This window comes from Vulpes vulpes, chromosome 11, assembly GCF_048418805.1.
Source record: "Vulpes vulpes isolate BD-2025 chromosome 11, VulVul3, whole genome shotgun sequence".
Taxonomy (NCBI): Eukaryota; Metazoa; Chordata; class Mammalia; order Carnivora; family Canidae; genus Vulpes; species Vulpes vulpes.
In genome coordinates this window covers 15,910,222-15,933,819 of record NC_132790.1, presented here as the reverse complement: position 1 = coordinate 15,933,819, position 23,598 = coordinate 15,910,222, and the positions used below count along the sequence as shown (strand labels likewise).

At 43.9% G+C, this 23,598-nt stretch overlaps 2 protein-coding genes across 15 annotated transcripts in view; one reads left to right on the top strand and one right to left on the bottom strand.

The window, feature by feature from the left end:
* The window catches only part of LOC112927072 (uncharacterized), a 118,818-nt gene extending 108,474 nt beyond the window's left edge, over positions 1-10,344 (top strand). Inside the window, exons 5-6 of the mRNA XM_072727459.1 lie at positions 3,307-3,487; positions 9,025-10,344. The gene's annotated coding sequence lies outside the window, so the exon portion shown is untranslated. The remainder of the gene's footprint in view (positions 1-3,306; positions 3,488-9,024) is intronic.
* IRAG1 (inositol 1,4,5-triphosphate receptor associated 1) overlaps positions 1-23,598 on the bottom strand; it is a 125,302-nt gene that overhangs the window by 61,789 nt on the left and 39,915 nt on the right. For 8 of the 14 annotated variants that reach the window (XR_011995337.1, XR_011995338.1, XM_072727278.1 and 5 more), the window contains exon 2: positions 16,791-16,948. The exons of 4 other annotated variants lie outside the window; for them this stretch is intronic. Coding sequence is in view for 6 of the 10 variants with exons in the window: in XM_072727278.1 (XP_072583379.1) it covers positions 16,791-16,948 (158 nt within the window). In the remaining 4 variants the exon portion in view is untranslated. Of the gene's footprint in view, positions 1-3,290; positions 3,409-16,790; positions 16,949-23,598 lie in introns of those variants that run through there. 2 more of the 14 variants (XM_072727284.1, XM_072727288.1) reach the window with 1 other exon arrangement.

The following is a 23,598-nucleotide window of genomic DNA, read 5'->3' as shown; positions in this document are numbered from 1 at the left end:
GTAGTGAAATCGGTGTACTATTACACTTTGATGGCCATGTGAATGGTAAAACCATATCTGAATTTTAATAAATATTGATGAGTAAGTAAATGAAAGCAATATAGGATACATAATAAAGTCCATAAAGATGCACGTCAGCCTGCATTTTGTACACCTCAGTATACTGGTAATAAAAATAGGAGTAGGTGCCACCTACTACTGCAGTATGTCCATTTAAGAATTGTTCCTAGGTATGTCTGGGAGTCTCTCTAGGGGTTCTCTCATACTTCTCCTCATCATTTTCCTTCTCTTCTTTCCTGGCACCCCCTTACCAGTGTGTGTTGCCAGGGCTCTCTGTGAATACCCTACTGTTCCTGCCAGAGCCTGTCTCTCAGCACTCTCAAGCATGTCACAACACTTCCCACTGTTTTTATGGCTTCCTGGAGCTTCAGAACAGTGGGTCCCCATTGCCACTTTCTCTGGGTGCTGTGTCTTTCTAGAGCCTCTGAGCAATAAGTGTTCTTACTTCTACTGGCACTGCTGAAGCCATCGCCTGGGGGCTGCCATTGCAGATCAGGGCTAAGCTATGTTCTTGAGCATTTAGTGTGTAAGTATTAACTCCTTGCAAGGTGGGAAGAAGGCCCTCTCTCCTTTTCACATTATTACTTGTTGTTAAGTGGTTTCCATACAGTGCTATCTAGACTTCTTAAATCCCACAGTTTTTAGCAAAATCAGCTCTTCCCATTATCACTCCTTCCCCTCTCTTCCCTCTCTTGTTCTCAAACATAAGGCTGGGTAAACTGGAGAAGTGTCTCTGAGTCCCACCAGTGAATGCCAGATCCCTGTGTTCCAGAACCTCTTCAGCTGGAGGGAAGTGCCGGGATTGGAGGAGGAAGAAGCACTTGGAATCCCTACGCACGTTGAAGGGAAGTTGAGACAAGGACTTTGGCTGGATAGGAAGCTGTAGGAAGCAGTATTGCCTATTATAAGAATCATACAGACTTGTGCTCAAATTTCTGCTCATCATCCACTAGCTGTGTCCTTGAGCAAGTTATTTAACCTCTCTGTGCCCCGTAATTATAAAATCTGATTCACCAGGTTGATGTGAAGATTAAAAATAATATTGAGAAAACACCTAGTACATGACTGGTATTTTCAATAGTTAACATTGCTGTCAGATTACTTTTCTCTCTTATTCAACAAAGACACTTTAGTTACCCATCATGTGCCAAGAGCTGCTTAAAAAACAAAGACCCTCAAGACCTCGCAGTCAAGCAAGGGATACAGAGAAGTAATGAATACTTATAATCAATTTAAGGTGATAAGAAATGGACCACATTCTGTGAAAGCTCAAAGGAAAGGAAAGAAAACTTATCAGGGGAGTTGGAAAAGACTTTCCAGAGAAGATATTTCAGCTAGGTCTTGAGGAATGAATGGGAGCTTATAAGGCAAAGATGTTAGGGGGAAGGTTTTGGGCAAAGGGAACAGCATTAGCAAAAGGCATAACTGGGCATTAGGGATTTATTAGTGTAATTGGAGCATGGACTCTGGGGTTTGTAAGATAGGAAATTTCAGGGATAGGGACTGCAATATTGTGGTTTATAATAAAATATATATATATATTTGGTCACTCAGATGACCAAAATATATTTTTTTTTAGACATTTGTTTTTCATCTTCACAGTTTCTGGCTTACAGCTCCCAATACCCTTGGAATTTCCTGAGCAATAAGAGAAAAGGGAAAACCTTTTGTTACAATATTTGATCTCTTGTCCTTAATTCCTAAATTCTCTTCAGAGCCATAAAGGTGAAATGGGTGGCTCGTTATTTATAAGAAACCCTTTCCACCACAGCTGCGTTTACACTAATAAAGGTGACTTCTGCAAAGCACCTAAGTATGGAAGCTGGTTACCAGGGGAAACAACCATGGATAGAGGATTGGAACTTTCAGTCCCACCCTCTGATTTCTGGGGAGAGGAGAGGGACTAGAGGTTGAACCAATAACCAATGGCCGATGAGCTAATTAATCATGCCTACATAATGAAGCCCCCATAAAAACCCAAAAGAAGAAGATTCAGGAAAAAAAAAAAAAAGATTCAGACAGCTTCTATGTTGGGGAACCAAAACACATGCCACTGTGCCACATCCCAAGCTCCACAAGGACAGAAGCTCCTTTATTCAGCATCTCACCCTATATATCTCTTCATCTGACTATCGACTCATATCCTTTAATATCCTTTGTAATAAATCATTACTCTAGTGAATAAATGGGTTTTTCTAAGTTCTGTGAGTTATTCTAGCAAACTATCACACCTGAGGAGAAAATCATGGGAACCTCTGATTTTTAGCCATCTGTCAGAAGAAGCATAGGTGACAGCCTGGACTTGTGATTGTTGTCTGAGGTGGGGCAGTAGGATTGAACCCTTTACCTATGGATCTGATTCTATCTCCAGGTAAATAGTGTCAGAATTGAGTTGAGTTCTTGGACACTCTGCTGATGTCAAAAAATTGCTTGTTGATAAGGGGAACGTACAACACATACAAACACACACATGTTGAACTTGGGGCCAGGAACCTAATTTAGAGGCAATTAATGGAAGTAGAATGAAAGGTTGAGTCAGCTTTTGATGGTTATTGAGTGTTATTCCAGTGAGTTTGATCTTTGTGGCTTTGTAGATGGTGAACACTGAAGATCAGGTTGAGAATAACTTGACCACCCAAAGAGAGAACATAGAAATGTTGACAGGAGATCCATTCATGGATAATCATGGATCATCAGCACATTGGTTGAGATGATGGAAGAGGTCCAATTATTATAGCATCCATCCTCCTCCTAGGAATTTTGAGAAGATTCCAGGAAATTGGAGTTGTGTTACTCTCCATTTGGATACCCACAGCTGACCAAGGTGACAGGGAGTCAGGCTGAACCAGGACTGGCCAACCTATACTCACAAGTCTAGAGCTCCAGTCCCTCAAAGAACACAGATATCCATCCTTATGCCAAGGACTTGTTTTAGAAGAGATCCTCAGGAAGCTTCAAAAAAATGAGCAACAGCTCCTTTGATGGATACTATAAACTTGGTGGGTTAATGATGGTCACTCTTGGTGGTCACTTTGTCCTTTTGTTACCCTGTGTCTCAGTTCCCATAAGTATAAAATGGTGAAAGGCCTGCTCTGTCTCAGAAGAAGTTTATGTGAATAAAATGAAATGATGAATGTGCATGCACTTTGATAAGTGTCATATGATCTACAAATACCCGTTAATCATAATTATCATTAAAATGAATGATGGCTTTACTCAGTTCTCCCCACCTTTTGTCCCCTGTAGGAGGCCAGCAAGCAGCAGAGAGGCTGGAACCTTCCAAGGGGCCAGGAGAGAAGCAGGAAGATCTTGGATCATGGTGAGGGGCCTGATGACACACAGTGGGACAGTATCCAGAAGAGCTGTTAAGGTCAAAAAGGGGAATCATGGTGTCAAAGTGGCAAGTCACGGGCTGAAGCTGGGGCAGGTAAGGCCAGGAGCAGGTGCCAGGCAGAGCCAGGGCTCTTTACTGGGAGAACTAGTAAAGAGGGAGGAATGGGGAGATTTTCTATTGTGTGGGTTCTCCAGTGAGCAGAAAGAAGGGCTGAAGTTTTTCCAGAGGCTTCTCTTCATGTCACTACAAGAGTTTCTTGTATGTGGTTTCTTGGATCTCAGTTAGGGAATTAGCCTATTCTCTGAGCTACAAATTCTCTGAGGTACAAATTAGAGACCTGGAGAGCTGTTCATTGTGAGTAGTTTTTGTAAGTTTTTATATTAGTTGTCAACATTTTATAATTGGAAGAATTCCCATAAAGGTCTGGATTTCCTGCTTTTCCTGAAAAAAATAAGAGACCAAGCAATCTTGGGTCTACATTTCTGCAGAGTAAGCCTTGGTCTGTTTCTGCTGGCCTGCTTCAGTCAGTTGTGCTCCCTGCCTGGCCCTGAAGGCATCCAAATAATTGCTCCTGTGGTGCATGATTCTTAACCTGTCTTGGGTTTTCTGGAGCATGGGAGGGTTATGCTTAAAGCCTCCTCCACTTATGACATCTTTTTAAAAAAATAGCCACTTTATTAAGGTATGATTGACATATGAAAAGCTATACATATTTAATATATACAACTTAATGAGTTTAAAGCTAAGTATACACTTGTGAAACCCTCATAATTTATGCCATAAACCTATCCATCACTTCCCGAAATTTATTCCTGCCTTTTTATTTATTTATTACTATTATTGTTGCTATTGATGTGATAAGAACACTTATAAGATATACTCCCTTAGCAAACTTTTAGGTCTACAATACAGTATTGTTAACTCTAGGCACTAAGCTATACAATAGATCTCTAGAATTTATTCATCTTACATAAGTCCCATATCCACTTGATGGGGTTTCTTTCTATATAGCTTATGGATAACTGCTGCCATGGAAATTCCATTTGAAACACTTAGGTTCTTAGAGTATATTTGCAGTTCCCTCCCTGGGTGGAGTTTATTTTTACTGCGACAATTTCAGCTCTAGAAATTAACTTATTCATGTTTTTCATATTTAAAGAATTTCTTTCTTGTATGAATCCTCGGGTGAGCAGGAAGACATGCACTCTGGCTAACAGATCATTTTCATGCTCATTATATCATATGGTTCATCCATCCCTTGGGGTGGGCTTTTATGAAATTCCCAGCCGGCATTAATGTAGATGGTGCAGGTCTACATAAAAGAGGCAGGAGAACCAAACATCACTTTCTTCATGTTGCATTCTGAAGAAAATTTGTGGTAGTACTAATGGGATTATAATATATACCTCCAAGAGTTTCATATATTCAGGCTGCTAAGTAAGTAGAATACAATTCACTTGTTGACTTAATTTTCTTAACACACTACCTATTTCCCAAAGCAATTTGAAATAACTAGCAATAAAATCTAAGATATAAAAATAAGCCATAAAAATGGGGAGATAATTTCATAAATACTAATATCCCTAGGAGATAAAAAGAAATGCACGCTTCTCCTAACCATCTATGATTTGACTCTGAAGTTAAACCATTTGACCTGAAACCTAATGAATCTGTGATCCATGTGGTCCAGGCGCTGAGAAAGATTGATTTAAAGAATTATTTAGCAGACAAAAAAAGCAATACAAAAAGAATTCCATTCTCCATGCTTACCTCTCAAAGACATGGAATGCTAAATCCCATCCTCTCTGACCTCTGCCCTTTGACTTTTCACTTGCTTACCCTCCCCACCTAAAGCCTCTCTTCCTCACCCTTCCTCTTCAATTTACTCTTCCAGCTCCATCCAGTTACTTATTGTACAGATTGTCTAACCTTTATTTTTATGATTGACTCAGTTTTCAAAAGTCTTAGAGTCTAAGAGAGATCGTTCTGTACACATTTGCGCATCATTACACTTTATTCTCTCCATTTATCCAGCAAACTTACCAAATGCTTCTTATGTATTATGGTCTATGCTAGGGCCTGGGAAGAGAAAAGTGAAGTAGGCAGGCCTCTGAAATGCTTCCCAGTTAGCACAATGGGATGTGGAATGGGGAAAGTACCCCCATCCACACCCCCATCTACTCACCCCAGATAGCAACCAGGGTCTGGTACCCTTAGTGTTGACTGTGACATAAATGGTCTGCAACATACTGGAGGAGCTGCTTTCTGCTGGAAGTTTTCTCTGCCTCCTGGCTAAAGGCCACTTTCAGCAAAGCTCTCCTGAGGTGGCTGTCATGTATGGGGCTGTAGGCACTCTCACTCAGAGAAGGGTAGAGGTCCTCACACAGAAAGTCAGAAACAAGCCACAGGTGGATAGTGCCAAGCATGTAACCACAAAGACACACAATTCAAAGCTGCTTAAAAACCAGGAGGCACAAAGCAATCAGGGAGAAATCCTCTAATCCCCTGATGGAATGTCCTGGAATGCTCCTCACTCTCTCTTTCCAATGTGTGCAAAATATACAGAAATAAAATCAAAGTGTTCTTTCCCTAATCAGTACACAGAATGGTTGAACAAGCTCTGGGCAAAACTGTTTTTGTGGGGAACATTCAGTCTTTTGTGGTCTGTTTCAGTTCAGCAGGCACTAGGGAGACAGGAACCTAGGAAAGTGTGGGGAGATTCCAGGGGCCCTCTGGAATGAATTCCGCCAGATTTTGGTGTGTGTGGTGAGTGTAAATACTCCTCCCTGCTCACACTCTGAGCTGCCAAACAGAAGACAGGGCCTCAAGGAAGCTTGCGGTGTGGTGTGTCCAAACACGAGTCTGCCAGTGAAGTTACTGGCTTTAGGACTTCAACAGCCTTAGGCTTGGGAGCCACAGTAATTCATGCATGATAAAGCTTCTCACTTACTAGCTATGTGACCTTGGGCAAGTTACCTTGCTTCTCTGTGCCTTGGCTACTTCATCTGTAAAATAACTATCTCTCAGGGTAGTCACAAGAATTAAATGATTCATATGGAAATAAGATTGTCAGTTAAAATGCAAGAGGTTCAGCTATATTTGAACTTCAAATAAAAAACAAATAATTTTTTTAGTGTTGAATGGGTCCCAAATACTGCATGGACATAAATGTATTTTTCACTTGCTAAATCTACAGCTCCAGATGGAAAGCTCATAGAAGAGCACCTGGCACTTAGTAAATGCTCATTAAGTGTCAAATGTTACATTCTGTTATTGTTATCTTTGGGGCTGAATTAATTACTTTGGAATTTGGTTTTTAAGAGATTGTTCTTAGTTTTGAGTCTGGTCAACCATTGGAGTTAAATCAGGAGGGTCTCACCTTTCTGGTCATGGAGCCACAGAGCACCTCCCCTGGGCATCTGACCACACAAGCTCTAGTGGTCTTGTAATCAGTGACTTTCAGAGAAGCCCATCTCCAAAGTCACTTTTGCCTGGCTCTACTTCCACTCTTACCATCTGCTTCTCAGACCAAATAGAGATACCCTTTGTGGGTTACAGACACAAGAAGCAAAGGGGCAAATGTGGGTAAAGGAGAGTGACAGTTTCTTGGACCTACTATGTGTGGGGCCCTGTCAAGACACTTCTAGTATGTTTCCTTACCTCATCCTCTCTAGCAATTGTGCAAATGAACTTAAGGATATCCAAATACAAATTGGGAATGATAATGCCTCCTGATATCATCAAATTGTGAAGAGGAAGGTGAAGGCCCTGAGCATGGAATAGGTGATGGATGCATTTCTTTCTCTTTCTTCTCCTTTAATCCCTACTTTACCAATGAAAAAACAGACTTGTACAGAGCTGTACAACTGGTAAATAGTGGGAAGGACTACGCACCAGGCCTGTTGGCCTTTCCACTCCACCATGCTACTTTTACAGTTGTTTCCCCTGGTCTTTGGTCTCACCTCCCCTCATTCCTGGTATGTGCAGGACATTCTGACACTCCTCCATTATTCTTCTAAGCTGCCCCCTCCCTCACAAACCCCTTCCTCCAGGAAGCCCTCCAGCCAGTACAAGTTAGAACACATAGCTGGAGGAAAGATACCCTTACCTTCTCATGGGCCCAGCCTCCCTAGGGGTCCATTTCCTTCCCTGGAGTCAGCCAAGTGCTGGGGCCCTGGGCCGTCTCCCCACAATCTCACCCTATAATAAGCCAGCAGGTCACATTTTGTTCTCTTTAAATAAACCTTATAGAAACATTTAAATGTTTATTTCACTCATAAATTCCCAGGAATGCGCAACAGTTTCCTAACTGCCTGGGTGCAGGGATAAATATAGGCCAGTGTCAGAGACGGGAATATTATCTTCCTTTCCCCAATGTCACATGACTAGGCCTGGACTAGGAAGCTCTAAGCAACAGCCCCAGCCCCAGCCCTTGCTGGGCTGGGGAGTTTAGCTCCTGCACTTGGGCCCTGGCAGATAGCCTAGGAGAGAAGGACCCTATTAGAAGCCAGTGTGAGGCAATAAAGCTGGGGAACCTGAGCTGGAATCCCACCTGATGACCTTGGGCACTTTACTTAACTTTTCAGAGTTTCATATTCTCAAACATTACATGGAGATAATAACCCCTATTTTCCAGGCTTGTTTTAAGGATTAGACAAGATAAAGCAATAATGATGCTGCTACTGATTGTGGGAGTGGTGGTGGAGGTGGGGCTCTGTGGTGGCTGTATCTCCAGGTCCCTCTCTCATAGCCTAGAGGTGGCTATATCTACAGATCCCTCTGCAGAGAGGGGTCCTGGCCACAAAGAGAAGTTGGTGCTCTTGTCATAGGATAAAAGGACTCTGGGGACTCACGAGAAAATGATTATTCCAGCAGCAAGTCCTAAGAGCATGGGAGAGAGCAGAAATGCCTCTGCCAAAGTCTGCTGGACATGGGGCTCCTCCCTGCCAAGCACTGAGGACCAGTTCCTGGCTCTCCTAAAGCTCCCCAGTGCCCACCCTGTGGGTTCCCCCTGTGCACCCAGTACCTGCCTTGCCTCTGGTGAACTCTCTTTCCTGGCATTGTCCACTCTATTCCTAGAAGCCAGGGATCAACAACCACTAGATTATCCTACCTTTTTCATCACTGTTTTCACTCTCATGCCAACAGACACCTGGAGTGTGGAAATACATGCAATGCCTATTAGTCTTATTCAGTGGAGAGTGTATCACCCAGCCAGTCATTTATTCATCATCATCTTCTATCCTCTCCTCTTCCCTCTTTTTCCCATGTGCCTCCATTCCTTCCTCTCTCCAATCCTGGCATTTAATCAGCCAGCCAATTATCTACCCAACTTGTCACACATCCAACCATCCATCCATCCCTCCATCTACCTGCCCATCTATCCATTCATCCATCCTTCCTCGAGCTCCCAACACATACTAGAGCCTATGCTGAGAACTGGAGATACACACAGAAAAGACACAACCCCTGACCTAAGTAGCTTATGTACAGATGGACAGGGGAATCAGAGAAACAAAAAATAAGCTACTTCTTTCCTCACTATAGGAACTAAAGACAAATAATTTTAATATACATTTCTGTCCTTCTGTAATAATCAACATTTCCAAACATTTTCTGCTTTCTCTTAGGTACTTCCAAAGCTACAATCTCACAGTTCTTACTCTGTGACCAGAATTACTAGAAGCCATCCTGGTGGAACTGTTCTCTTGGCCTTTCCAAGTTTCTTTTCCATAAAGTATAGGGCATCAAGCAACTGCTACCCCTGCCCCCATGCCTGGGGCCATTGGTGTCCATGACACAGGCTTTACTGCTGGGTATGGCCAAGAAAGGAAGCAAAGCTGACAGAAACACTTTAGCAGGAAAATCAGGTTTGAATCTCTACTCAACCACAACACAACTATGTGGCCTTTGACAATTATTTACCCTCACAGAGACATAGTTTCTTCATCTATAAAATAAAGATAATAATAATATATCTACCCCGAGGGAATGAGACCATATGGCAGGTGCCCAATAGATGGCTCCAATATCTTGTACATCAGATCTCAATGTTTTACTGATAATTCATTTGAAGATATTTCATTGAAGATTTTAATTGAGGCTGCTCTTGGAAAAGGTAGTAAGTGGATAAATTCAAAATCCTAGATTAGACATTCAAGGTACTGGTCAGTTTCTAGTGTTTGGATTGTACTTACCTACAGTTTTCTTATCTGTGAAATGGAATAATAATCATACCTACTTCCTAGAGTTGTTGTGAGCTACTGCATATAAAGTGCTTAGAGCAGTGCCTGTCACATAGGAAGCCTTGGGCCTTGGAAGAGTTGGGAGCATGTCCCCACTCTGCAAAGCTATCACCAAGTTCCCAGTGTTTTACATGCACTATCTATTTTGTCTTCATTCCATTCCTTACAGGAAATTGATTCTTTGGGTCCCAAACCTTTTTCTCACATATTTCCCAAGGGGTCTCTGAGGAGGTATAGACAGAACCCCAGGTTGCTGGCCAGTGAAGACAGGGTGTAAACAGCCAAGGGAAGGTAAAATGAAGAGAAAAGCTGGCAACCTACCTTACATGGTAAAGCATATTGTTAAGCACTAGATATTCCTGGGGATAGCATAGACCAATGATCCCCCAATTCCTTATCAGAGAAGTTTATAAGGGAACACAAAGCAAATTAGATCAGAAAAAAAAATGTCATTCGATTTTAAATCCACAGGGAGGTAAACTCTCTGAGAGTAGGGCCTTGGTTAGTTAGTGCTTAATAAACACTTGTTGAATGAATTCAATAAACATTTACAGTTAACTCTTGAACAACATGTGTTAGACTTACATGTGTTTTTTTATAGTATGGTACTGTAAAATATTCTCTCTTCCTTATGATTTTCTTAATAACATTTTCTTTTCTCTAGCTAACTTTATTATAAGAATACAGTATATATAACACACAAAATATGTGTTCATGACTGTTTTTGTTATTAGAAACCTTCCAGGGCGGCCAGGGTGGCTCAGTGGCTTAGCACCGCCTTCGGCCTAGGGCATGATCCTGGGGACCCAGGATCAAGTTGCAGGTCGGGCTTCCTGCATGGGGCCCACTTCTCTGCCTGTGTCTCTGCCTCTCTTTCTCTCCCTGTGTCTCTCATGAATAAAATCTGAAAAACAAACAAACAAACAAACAAAAAAACAAAAAACCCCTTCTATATAGAAGTCTATAGTAGTAGTCCATTAGTAGTTAAGTTTTTCGAGAGTCAAAAATTATATGGATTTTCAACTGTGCAGGGGGTTTGGTGTCCCTAACTCCTGCATTGTTCAAGGTCAACTATATTGAGTAAATTCAATTCTATAATTATTGGGTGCCTATCACATGTAAGTGAATAGTTATCCCTTTCTTGTGTACTCAAACTCTGTTGTAGTATACTGGGGAATTTTCTGGACTAGAAAGAAGAAAAAAAAATTCTAGCCTTGTTTCTTCAGTTTATACCTATGAGGCAGTAGAATCTTGCTGTATCCTTGTTATGTCCTTTGGACAACTGACTTAACCTCCCAAACCTTCATTTCCTAATCTATAAACTACATATAGTCACAGCTAATTTATAGGGCATTATGAAGGTTATCTGAGACAATGAATGTAAAGAGTTTAGCCTAGAACATGGTGGGAGCCCCATATGTAGCTTCTTTCCTGCATTTGGATATAATACCTAACTGCTCTGAACTTCTAGTTCCCTGGGGATGATGATCACTGTCCTCACAGTCGGGTTAGGGCATCAATCGCAGTAATATATATAAAAACTTTTTGAAAACTGTTTTGTGCTATATTAGACTGAGAACCTATTATGAGCTGAGAACCTTGCTTGGCACTATATATATTATTCTGGTAATTAAAGTCAAGTTGCCTGAGGTTTGATTCTAGGCTCAATGACTTAGTTGTATTAGCTAGTACACATTATTTTTCTGTGCTTCGAGTCTTCATCCCTAAATGGGGATAATAATAGTACCTATCCCACAGAGATATTCTGAAAATTAAATGAGATAAAGTGTATAAAAAACCTAGCACAGTGGCTGGAATATAGTAAAATTCCCTTAAAAGTTTACTGTTGTTAGAAGCTATTACTGTTAAGGCTCAGCTTACAGATGAGGAAAGAGGCCAAATGAGTAACTCACCTCAGGTCCCACTCAGAGATATGAAGTCTAGCTCTTTCCACACTGCCACACTATCTATATCTTGCATCCCAAAGAAATAGAAGCATTTCCTGTCCTTTCCATAACTTCTTGGCTGCTTAGAGAAGCTTGCTTGGTATTTTTCTCTCCTAAAAGGACAGCTGAGCAAACTCCACTCTGGGTCCAGCCCACTGACTGATGGTGGTTAGCCAGGATGGGTTTCCTACTACACCGACACATAGGGAGAGAATTCCAGATTTGTCATGGCAGCAGCTACATGATCTCTAATTCTGAGCCAAAAGAGGAGGCCCAGCAGCTTTGTGGTCAGAGGTTCTAGGAGCTCCACAGCCAATCCCTTGCTTTTAGGGCCACACACAGAGGGCTGATTCTCCAGAGCACATTCCAACCTAATTTTCAGTTAATCAAAAATTGAAGGTGGGGATAGGGGTGGGAGCAGAGATGCCACTGGTTATTTGAGTGCTGCGGTGATATTAAGTCAACAGGATGCTTCTGTATAACAGGGTTAAACATCAATTTGTCTAAGGGATCAGAAAGTGCAGCACAAAGTAGGCACATAGGGAAATGTAGAGAGAGAGTAACTTGTGTGTGGCTGGAACCAGGAATTACATGATGGTCTGTGTTTCTAGGAGTCCGTACATCGAGTTGAGCTGTTTTATTGTCTGATGGCTAAAAAGGAATGAAGAAGGCATAGATAGCACCATGTCTCAGCAGGATGTGTGACATGGAGCTGTATTTTCTGGCCCCATGGGCTCAGGCATCTGAGTGGATGGCAAGCAGAAGGAAGACACAGCAACACAAGCTGCAGTGCTTTGGAGTGTGCATGGCAGTGCATTTGCAGGGGCCCAGGTTGGCCATCTCAGACCAGGTCTTTGAAAGCACAGGACAGTGTCTCCCTAGCCTAGGCACCAAGGGATCTCATAGAGGGCCCCAGAGGCAAAGCTAACACTCCTTAGTGCAGGGTAGAGACTTAGAGCATAGGCTCTGGGGCCAGACTGCATGAGTTCAAATCCTGGGCCTGCTACTTATGAGCTATATGATCTTGGAGGAAGGTACTTAACTTCTCTGTGCCTCAGCTTCCTCAGTTATGAAATGGAGATGATGGTACCTACCTCATAAGGTTAACTGAAAATTAAATAAGTTAATGCAGTAGAATAGTACCTGGCATTAAGTGTTGTAGACAGTGGAGATGGGAGTGGGAGTTGGCCAGGGAATGGTGGAAGGGGATACTGGAACAGATGATGTGAATGATGTGAGGTCTGCTTATGAGCTCATATTGACCTGCACCTAGGGGCTTCCAGAAACCCCTGAAAGAGGATGGGGGTTGTCTGAGTGGAAACTAGAGCCAGCTATTAGAGCTAACCTGAGCCTCTTTGCACCCTCAGGTTTGCAAGGCATTTCTGAGGAAGCCATGCTGTTCCAATGAGTCAGCTTTCTGATATGGTTGCTGGTCACAGGCCAGGAAATGGTTGATGTCCTGGTCTTGCTGCTTCTGGGGCCCAGAGTCAGGTGTGGTACTGCATGATTAGGAGACAGGTGGATATGTCCCCAGAAGAGGGGTTTGGGAGCAAAGCCTGGAAGAGCTTATGGGAAGATGCATACACTGCCTTCCTGCATCTGTAGGTTTTCACCCCACTATAGGCAGTTGTGGAGGGCAGAACTGAGAGGGAGTCACAGGGAGGCAGTTGCAGCTTGACCAGCAAGCAGATCTGGCCAACAACAGCACAGACTTCCTTGTGAGGTGGGGAGTTCCCCTGTATGGAGCTACTCCTGCAAACTCCCAAGACCCATCCCAGAAGACTCTGGTTCAATAGGCTTAGGCCTTGGCAGAGGAATCTGAGTTTAATAAGCTTCCAGGTAACTGTTGGGAGGTGGGGTTCACACTGTGCAGAACTTTGCCTGCCCAGGAGGGGAGGGTCTTAGATAAGATCTAGTATCCCTTCTAGCTCTTAGCTCTGATAATCTGTCATTCTATGTTCCTTTAAGGTGCCAGGCTTGTGTCCTGACAGCTTTTATTCCTATCAGAACCTCTTGGCTAGAAGCTCATTCCTTTGAGCCCCTCCTTGTTCTACGACCAACCCAGAAAACACACTTAGGACACAACCTCACAGAGTGCATTGTCCGGAAGTTTTATTTCTTTGTGGGTCTTGATTACAGCTTCTGATTAAGGACCTCAAGGATGTGTGTGGCGGCTGGGGGAGGGGTGTGCATGCAGAAAGAAAAACAGGATCTAGGTCTTACAGCTTTTGTGTTTTTGTGCAAGAAGGCCTCAGCTAGTGCTCATGTCAGCAATGGGAAATGGGGGCTGGGGCTTGAGGAACTAGAAGTAGGGCTGGACCCGGGGGAGCTGTAAAATCAGAAGGATGCTCTGGTTCTTTGCCTGCTTCACAGAGTGGGAGTTCACACGGTACTGGGAATTTCAGCCAAATCCTCCTAGCCAACCCTGCTTCCCTGGCTGCCCAGCTTCCGCTGCTCCCAGAGACTTGGGCTCCAGCCCCTGGAGGCTCCAGTCCTGCTCACAAAGCCTGACCTTTCCCTGAGGCTGTAGCTGCCTAAGAAGCCCAATGTAGGTTGTCTGATGGGTGCAAAGAGGGAGGTGCTCTTCACTGACGATGCCCAGGGCTTCTGGAGAACTCATGGAGGCCCAGTGCCAGTCAGTAAGGGCAGAGAATAAAAGGATACTGAATCTGATGTAGCCGTTAGTCTGCAGTCTAACCTGCCCCACTCTCATGGTTCCTCAGGCCAAAAAAGGTACTAAAGGGCTAGGCTAACCTAAGTCTAGAAGGCAGCCACTGACACTTGCCTTGAGGAAGAGATGAGGAACCAAAGGCACAAAAAAGTTAACAGACTCACACAATGTCTTTGGGCCAGGATGTGGAGGAGACCGGTTTGGTCTGACTCCAGAGTCCACAATCTTAAATCCTATGCTAATAATCCTCCCTTATAGGACCTGGGCATCCTGGCTCCAGCTCACCTGAAGTCTTCTTGGGTCATTCTCCTGCTGGGCTCCAACAATACAAAGGCTATTAGTACCACAAACACTCCCTTTATTGTCTTGACTTCCCACAAGCACAGAGATAGAATTGTGGCGTTTGAAGGACCTTCAGAGATCATGGGGGTCCACCCCTTTATGTTACAGAAGTCTGGTTCTGGTTCAAGGTCACAAGGAGAGTGAGCTTGTGGAAAGCTGGAATCTGGAGCTCCTGCTGTTCAGTGGGGGCTCTCTGACCCTGAACTATGTGATTAGCTCATGGATCCCCCGCCTGGCTTGGTCGCCTGGAAACTCACGCTCACCTCTGACCCAGTGGAGCTGCACCTAGGTGTGATTTGAAGTTGTTATGGTCAGAAGGGTCAGCAGGCGTTTTTGCTATCTTGTATTTAGTCTCCTGAGGAGAAAGCTTACAGGTTCTTTTAAGTAGAGAGGCGAGATGATGAACTAAAGGTAAACTAAACTCAGTGTAAAAGGATCTTTTCACTAAGGATGGAGTTGCAGCTTTGCCAATCTGTTTTAATTTTTTTAGGAACAGTTGTATTCTTGAAGAGCATGGCCTGATAGCTGTCTGGGGGAGCTAGCTAAGATTCGGGAAGGGCCATGGTAAGAAGGAACCCAGGGCTAGGGAGTAAGGATGCTAAGGGGACAGAACTCAGGAAAGCCATGACTGAGGAGAGGGAGCAGTCACATTTGAATCCAGATGTGGATGTTTCACTTTATGGTGTCATTCCCTTCTTTAATCTCCAAACTTTTAGTGGATTAACACATTTTTTTTGTTGGCTACAACTTACAGTCCACTATTACCAGTGATTTAAGGGAATTGTCCATACTTGGTTAGGAGCAATAGTAGAAAAGGAGCAGCAGCAGAGCCCCCAGTTTGGGGAAGACCAGACATCACCCATAGAAGAGCAGAAAAGCAATCTAGAGCCACCAAAAGCAACCGAAAAGCAGGACCTACCAGGCCCATGACATTCCTGGAAGAGAGGTTCAATAAAACACTGAGCTGGCTGCCTGTGGCCAAATGGATGGAGGCTTGGCTCACTGCCACTTAGAAATTCAAGGGCTCGCCAAGTCTGCCAAGTTCTGCAATATCTCAATCCCACGAGTTTGGGATAGAGAGATACAAGAAGCCATTCTTTTCTAAGTATTTACTATCTGAGTTCCCACAGTTATGACGTGCAAGAAAACAAATGTCATCCTAACATGAAAATGTTCACTGAGAATCTGCCCGCTTACCAAATTAATGCTCAGTCATACATTCTTCCTTCACTTCACAAGTGTCTGTCCCCTCTGGATGAGGTCAGTTTCAGTATAATGGGGTGGTGCAAACCAAGTGCAAGTTCAGGAAATCAAAGAAAACAGTGTTGGAAAACTTCACATGCAGGGTCTGGGCCAGTGAAGAGCAGATGGAGCTAGAGCAGCTAACGAAGAAAAAATTACAAGGATGATGCAAGATGAGTTCTTTATGAGAAAATGATTTGCATATTGGAGGATCGATAGAGGTCCTTGGGAAAATGAATGAGGCCCTTAAATATTTCAATACATAATCTCTTAACAGAGGTGCTATAAAGTAAAATGTGAAGGATGGGGCTTAAGTGAACAGATCATCATGTTGGTATAAAGAATAAATATACCAACGCCAAAATCAACACAATTAATTCTTTGTTCCTTCTAAAAAAGTAGCATATAATCAATTTTTTGTTGTATATGTACATAAATTAATTTGATTTCATAATTTCATTTGTATAATACAATCCCAATGAGACCCTTTAAATTCATTTCTTTTATCATTTCTCTTATTTATAATACAATTCTCCTGAAAATCTTTTCCACTATTTTGATCTTCATTTTAAGTGGGCTCAGTTTAAATGGCCTTTTGCTGATAAGCCAACCCTGACATGATGAGGCCCTCTGTGCTTACAGTTCTCCTCCAAGTCTTTCTCCATTCTAGGAGGGCACTTACAGGGTTAGGTGGTTGGACTTTCCAGGAGACCTCAGTAAGACACAGCCTAGGAGGGTGTGCTCTCAGGATATGTGGGGCCTTGGCCAATTCAAATGAACTCTGGGTATTTATTCCTCAGTGTCGCAGCTATATACCTTCCCCAGGTGCCCACTGCAGCTTGCACAGGCTGTCAGCAAACCCTCTGGCCAGGCTGAGCATTGTGGCATCAGCCCAGGGCACTTGGTTTGGCCCCGGCCAGGCTAACTGCAGGCAAAGAGGGGGCACTTACTTGGCCGGTGGGGCTCTGGGCTGCCTGTGGCTCTCCAGGGGGCTCCTCATCCTCGGGAATGTGGGGCATGGCAGCCTCCTGGCGGGAGTGGCCGCGTGTGCCTGGAACCGCCGCGGCGTCAGCCCCAAAGATGTTCCAAGAGGCCTGGGCTCCGCAGGCTGAGGAGACGCCAAAAGGACAAGTCAAATCCACTCCCATCCCTGACCCAGGCTGGGTTCCATTTCCAGGAGCCATGAGCCACAGAAAAAGCCTGCTTGACTTTGCATCAATACCAGAGGTTGGACTAGGCTAGGAGAGGGCATTTGGAATTGCATTTCCTCCTGTTCATTTTCTCTGTTTACAAAGTCAGAGATGACCTTAGAGATTTTGCATCTAATTTGGTCCTTACAGTAAACACAGATATCCCAGAAGGGAGAAAAGTGCTTCGAACTCTTCAAAGCCATAGTGAATAGAGGACACTCCATTGGGATCAGATTTGTACTTGTGTATCATTTATTGAGCACCTACTACATGCCAGGAACTGTCCTAGAAGCATTTCCAACATCATCTAATTTAATCACCGTGATGACCTCTGATGCAGGCATTAATATTCACATTTTATAGAAGAGAGAATGGCTTCAGAGAATGGCAGCCATTTGCCAAAATCATATAAAGAACCAAGTATTTGAATCCAGATCTTCCTAATTTTGAGGCCAGGGCTGTTTGCACTATACCACACAGCCTTCCTTGCCTGGTTTGAGGAATTGGAGAATGTTTCTTGACTTTCTACCCCATGGCTGACCTCATGTTCTTCAACTGCTTTTCTGACCCTCCATATGGGGCTCTCTCACCTGAGGACAAGCCTCACTAGGCCTGTGATTCTGGAGGTTCAGCCAGGGTGGATCTTTTGTACCCTGTGCAGTACCTACCCCAAGCAACCTTTCATTGTTTCTCCAGAAAACAGGCTTACCCTGTCTCATGGTGTAGCAGCTTTGAGGCCCAGCTGGAATTGACCCAGTCAACTTAATCTTATTCATCTCACCACAGTGTTTGGTTCAGGGATAGAAAATAGGTCCAGTGTAAACCAATGAGCACACTGCAGTGTTCTAGGACCCAGGTGCTTTATCTTGCTCTGGGTGGTAGAGTACACAGATGGAAGACTTGGTGCTGCTGGTACCATTTTGTTTCTGTTTGGAAATCCATACTGAGGATAAATCTGACATATAGAGGAGGAAGTAGACCCAAGACACTTGCAGAAAAAAAAGAAGGTAGACCCTTGATTAAATTTAACCTGAAGCCTGAATTCTTTCTGAACTAGCCAGTTGCATGAACAATGAAGTTTTTTACTATTTTAAGTCCATTTGGGTTGGGTTTACTTATAACTACTAATTTGTAACTACTTGTACTAAGTTATAACTACTAACTAGTGTTACTTATAACTACTAACTATTCTTTCATATTTCTCATCAATCAAGAGGCCTAGGACCATGATCTATCCAACAGACCTGGACAAATGGACCTGGCTCCTCTGCTTACTCTTAGAAAAGTCCGATAATGTCAGGCTTCAATCTGGAGAGGCAAGATAGCAAGGTAGAAAGAACACGGGCCTTGGAAACTTACACTTGGATTTGAGTCCCCACTCTGCCACTCACTGGCTGTGTATGGCCTTGGACATTAGCTTCACCTCTGAGCCTCACTTTCCTTGTCAGAGGAACAGAGGAACATGCTTCCCATACAGGAATGTTCTAAGGATGAAATTATATAAAGCACCAAGCACAGAGTAGGTGCTCACAGAGGCCACAGGCATGCTGGTCTGCAGCCCAGGAAGCTTAACCAGAGTCCAAAGGCCACTACCTAACCTCTTCTCCCACTAAACTCCTCCAGGTCCCCTTCCCCTAATTGGGTGGAAGAAGCCTTCAGAGATCTGTGGAACCAGCAACCAGCCTGATTCAGGGATTCCCAACTTCAACTTCAGAGATTCCCTGAAGTTGCTGCTCTGCTAGTCACCAGACGAAAACCACCAGACATAGACACTGCCCTCAGCCACAGCCAGGGCACTACTGGGACACACAAAAGAAAAACAAAGAACACTGTCATTTACTAGGTACCTACTATGTCCTAGGTCCTATGTGTGATGCTGACTGCAGGAGGCTGCAGGAGATATTCAGGAAGCCCCAGCACCTCCCAAGATACTAGATACTCTTCTGGTGCCACAGGGAAGGCCCGAGGGCCAGAGAGCTGTGGGCAGGCCCAGATCAGATATCAGCCATAACTCTGACAGATGCTTCCACTCAACACACACACCTTGGACTGAGCTCCCTGAGGAGGGATTTATCATGGGTAACTAGAAGATTCATCAAAAAATGCTTGTTGGTGCTTGCTTTGGCAGCACATATACTTTAAAAAAAAAATGCTTGTTGATTTGTGTTTAAAGAACTAGAGAATTTTAGCCATTGGGTTTGGTCATTATGACCACCATCTTTTATCAGTCTCTGCAGTGGAAAGGTAGCCCCATTCAGCTCTTAAACAATTGACTTCTGCTAGCCAGTTCAAGAGGTCTCATCTCAAAGTAGGAAATCTGAACTGAATCATTCGTTCACCACACTGAATTTACATGTGCTCTTTCAGCCCCTGTGCTAGGTGCTGGTGACTTAAAGATGATGAAGATGTGGTCTTGGCTCTCAAGGAGCACAGAGTCCAATGGTGGGAGGCAGTGTGAAAACAGTATAACTGTTAGAACTTCAAAAGTGAGAAGTGGCAGGATCTCAGAAAGGGCTCCCTAACTATGGAAATTGGGACAGGTAAGATACAGTTTTAGACTAGATTCCATGTTAGAAATGGTGTTTGAGCTGAGCCATGAATACTAAATGTTGAGAATTTCTCTGAACAGAATAGCTAGAAGGAAAGGTGACACAGGAAGACAGAAGCCCTACTGGACAGATTTAACCTGGCTCCTGGGAATGAGAACTATAGGGCCAGGGCATACTATGTCTCTCATCTCAGTTGCCATATGGACGAAATAAGCATCATTAATTTCATATGGATGAAATTAATCTCTGTGATTAATTTCTATCACCTTTACTTGGATTTCAACAGTAATGATATCAGTGGTGCTGGGCAAAGTATATGGTCACAGCGGTTGACAGTAGCAAAAGAGTATCCACAAACCCCAAATCTACCAGGAAAGTTGGTGCACTTGCCTAGAAACTTAAGTGATGATGGATATATGTGCAGGTCCAGCTTGTTTAAGAGTAATATGGTTCCCAAAACATGGGAGGTAACAGTTCTACCTTCCTTTCCGCCTTAATCTATACAAAATGTATTGCACTCTGAGTGCTAAGGATTCAGACAAATTGGGTTATGTTCCAAAAAGAGGAAGCAGTATGCAGGAAGCAAGAATTTGTCTTTAAAGAACTAAAGATCTTTAGCCTAAAGAAGAGATGGTGCAGGGAAAAATAAAATCGCTTCTTAGATATTATAAAGTCATTCTTGTAGTTCTATTGTCCCCAAAGAATAAGTGCATGACCAATGAATGAAAGGTCAGATCAAGGCAAGGAAAACCTTTCTAGTGTTTGGAACCATCTGAGATGAAACAAGCTACTCTTTAAAGCAATGAACTCCGTATTCCTGGGAGAGTTCCAGCAAAGACTGGGGCAATGGTCACAGGATTCTTAACCCACTCCAGGGGCCATTTTCAACCCTAGGAGTCTCTGAAATCCTGGACTCTTCCTAGTCACAACAAACCACAAATGTAATGGTCCCATCTCATAGGATTCCGGGATCATGGTATCCCAAAGTCACATAAAACGTGTCTCATTTTCTGACTCTCCACTTTCTTTCCTCCACCTCTTGCTCCTCAAGAAAGATCTTAAGTCAGTCCCTGGGTCAGAAAGCAAAGCAAAGCAAAACAAAATGAATTAAGTCAGACAAGCACTAAGAGATATCAGCTGCTGCAGGACAAAGCAGAGTGGAGGCTGGCTGTGGTCCCACACTTGATGAGACAGTACCCTGAGCTTCTCAGGGGGAGCCCCGGCAGCCCTGCCTGCTGAGGCTATTCCCACGCTGCTCCAGCCCCATTCGCTTTCTCTCTCATCCATTATTATAAACTCACTGCTTAAAATAGCAAGGTAACAGCAGAGTCCCTCCCCCAGGGTGACATCTGGGTTCTGCTGGAACTTGTGGGCACATGAACCTTGCATCTATCACAGCAAAGTTAGGAATATAATCTGCAGGAAGTGGTGATCTAGAGCACCGACCCATAAAAGGAAAAAATATTTAGTAATATTCGGTCTCTGAACCACTCCTACTTTAACCCATTTTCAGGGCCCTTCTAAACCTCTTTAGCCTACTCAGTAACGGGTTATGTCAGTCATTGTCAAGAGCCAGTCAGCTCTTTAGATTCCATTCATTCTGTCCCCAGCCAGTGCTTAACCATATAGTTTGGCCCATTTTACAGGAAGGAAAACTGAGGTACACAGGAGGGCAACAACTGGGTCCAGTAACCTTTGTATCTGCTGTAAATTATCTAAGTCTCTGCTGGGATAACTCTCCAATCATTTGTATAACTGACAAGGCCAAAAGTCTCTAATCCGTATTTAAATATTTTATCTGCCTTTGGCCATGCTCATGAAAGAAAGCAAACTAGTATGCTTCTCTTCATTCTCTCATTCATCAAATATTTCTAGTTTGCCTACTGAGCGTCAAATACCACACTAGGTGCATTTCAAGTGCTATCTTGTTTAAGCTCTGTAACATGGCTTTTATTATTTCCATTTTACATATTAAGGAACTAAGGATTAGAGAGGTTCAGTAACTTGCTCAAGATCCCATAGCTAATAAGTGCCAGGCCAAGGATTATAATGCACACAAATATGACCCCAAAACCATTACCTCCCCACTCTGCACCTCTGCCTCCTTTGCTGGGAGTTTCATTAAAGTGCAGTAGAACCCAGCATAGGACCCTGCCCCAAAGAGAACTGGAATGTGCATTCCTAAATGGGGCCATGGGTGGTGGTAGGTCAGGGCAGAGTGAGCGGCAGCTAGCAGAGGTCTTATGAGGGTAAAAATTTGGGCCCACGGTTTGAGGTGGCAAGACATCTGTCAGGCTATCCATTCACCCACATGCCTTCTGACTCTTCCATTCATACAACTGTCCATTAGTTTGTTCTTTGAAATGTTCACCCCAGAAAGTTCCACACTTGTTAGATCAGCTGAACAGGCTCTGCTCCCTGGAAAAGCCACTGTAGGGCCCTGTGGGCTGCACAGAGAGGGCAGGAGGGCAGTAGAGGACTACTCTGATGGAGTGGCCTTTCAAACATAGGCCTGCCCACCCACAGCGAGCAGCACACCTCCATCCTGCACCCCTCAGCCAGTGGGAGGGGGCACTGGCTCCCTGTGGGGGTTCCCTGTGTCCCTGCAAGCATTATCAGGGCTCATGATTTAGCAAGGAACTTTACCCAAACCTCATAAATACTAAACTCATAATTAATATTATTAGTACCATTTAACAAATGAGGAAACAGAGCCCTGAAGACACCCAAAGTCAAAAAACCCGTGAGGTTTGTCTGACTCCCCAGTCCCCAACTGGGCAAGCCCACTGGGTTATGAGTGGTGGTCTTGGCAAGCAGTGACCTCTTAAATCGCCCCAAGGATGCCTCTCCCAAAACCTTTCAACCAGCACAAGGGAAACCAAATCCCTCTCTGAACCACAGTGTCCAAGAAGCACAAGCTACGTGGCTCTCACATTTTCTTTGTTAATCTTTGGGTGTCCAGGGAAGAGTCAGAAGCCCTTCTGGGAAAAAACGGGTTAACCCAGACTCTACTGACCTTTCTGGAGTGACTCAGAATTCTCAGAAGGGAGTTTTTTTGTTCTTCCAGCTTTGAATTTTTGCTTTCATTTTAGCAACACAAAGAATTTGAAAGAGATTAGGTTGCTATTAATACCACTGGTCTATCTCTAGATGAAGAATTTGATGAAGGGAATTGTTTGGGGTGACTGCACACACATCTCTCTCAATCCCTCTGCAAATTCAGAGTATGATGGGGTGGGGGGTGGGCACTGGAAATCAGCTAGTCTTGCCTCCTGCTCCAATCTTACAGGCCCAGACAGGCACAAAGCCATATATTTGTGAGTGAGGGGCTGTCAGAGAGGGTCCCAGAATCCCTATTCCCCAGCTTTCTGCCTCTAATTTTGAAGGGCTTGCTTTTGGTAAATGATAAACAAATGTGTCCACACTGTGAAAGCAGGCATCCCTTGGCAGTGCCTCCCAATCTTCCTCCTTCTTGTGGTCACTCTCATGGGAGAGAGAGGATGCTCCCTGGTCCCCATTCTCACCCCAGGGCAGTCCTGGATACACTTGGAAAATCTGGGGCATCACAGATCAGGTTAGAGTGCTGATAGGCACTTCTCTGGGTCCCTGGGCCTGGACAACTGCAGAGCTGGATCCTAGATCCCATGGGCAAGCCTGAGCAGGCCTCAACTCAGGAGAACGCCATCCTGTTTCCTAACCTTGGGATGCTGCAAGAGGTCTTTGGAACTTAGAAGATTGGGTTCTAATTCTCTTCTGCCTCTTCCCTGCTGGATTTAGCCTCCCTTGACCTTTGTTTCTTCATCTGTAAAATGGAGACCCTTTTAGGGTTGTTGTGAGGATTAACTGTTGTGAGGATTAACTTAGGGAATACATGCAAAATGCTGGCACATAGTATGTACTCAATGAGTTCCTTTCCCACTCTCTGAATAGGGCAGCTGAGTTCTCTGAGCCATGGCATCATCAAAATCCAACCAGGCCCAGACAGTCTGCTGTTCATCCTGGATAGCAGAGTTCCAGCT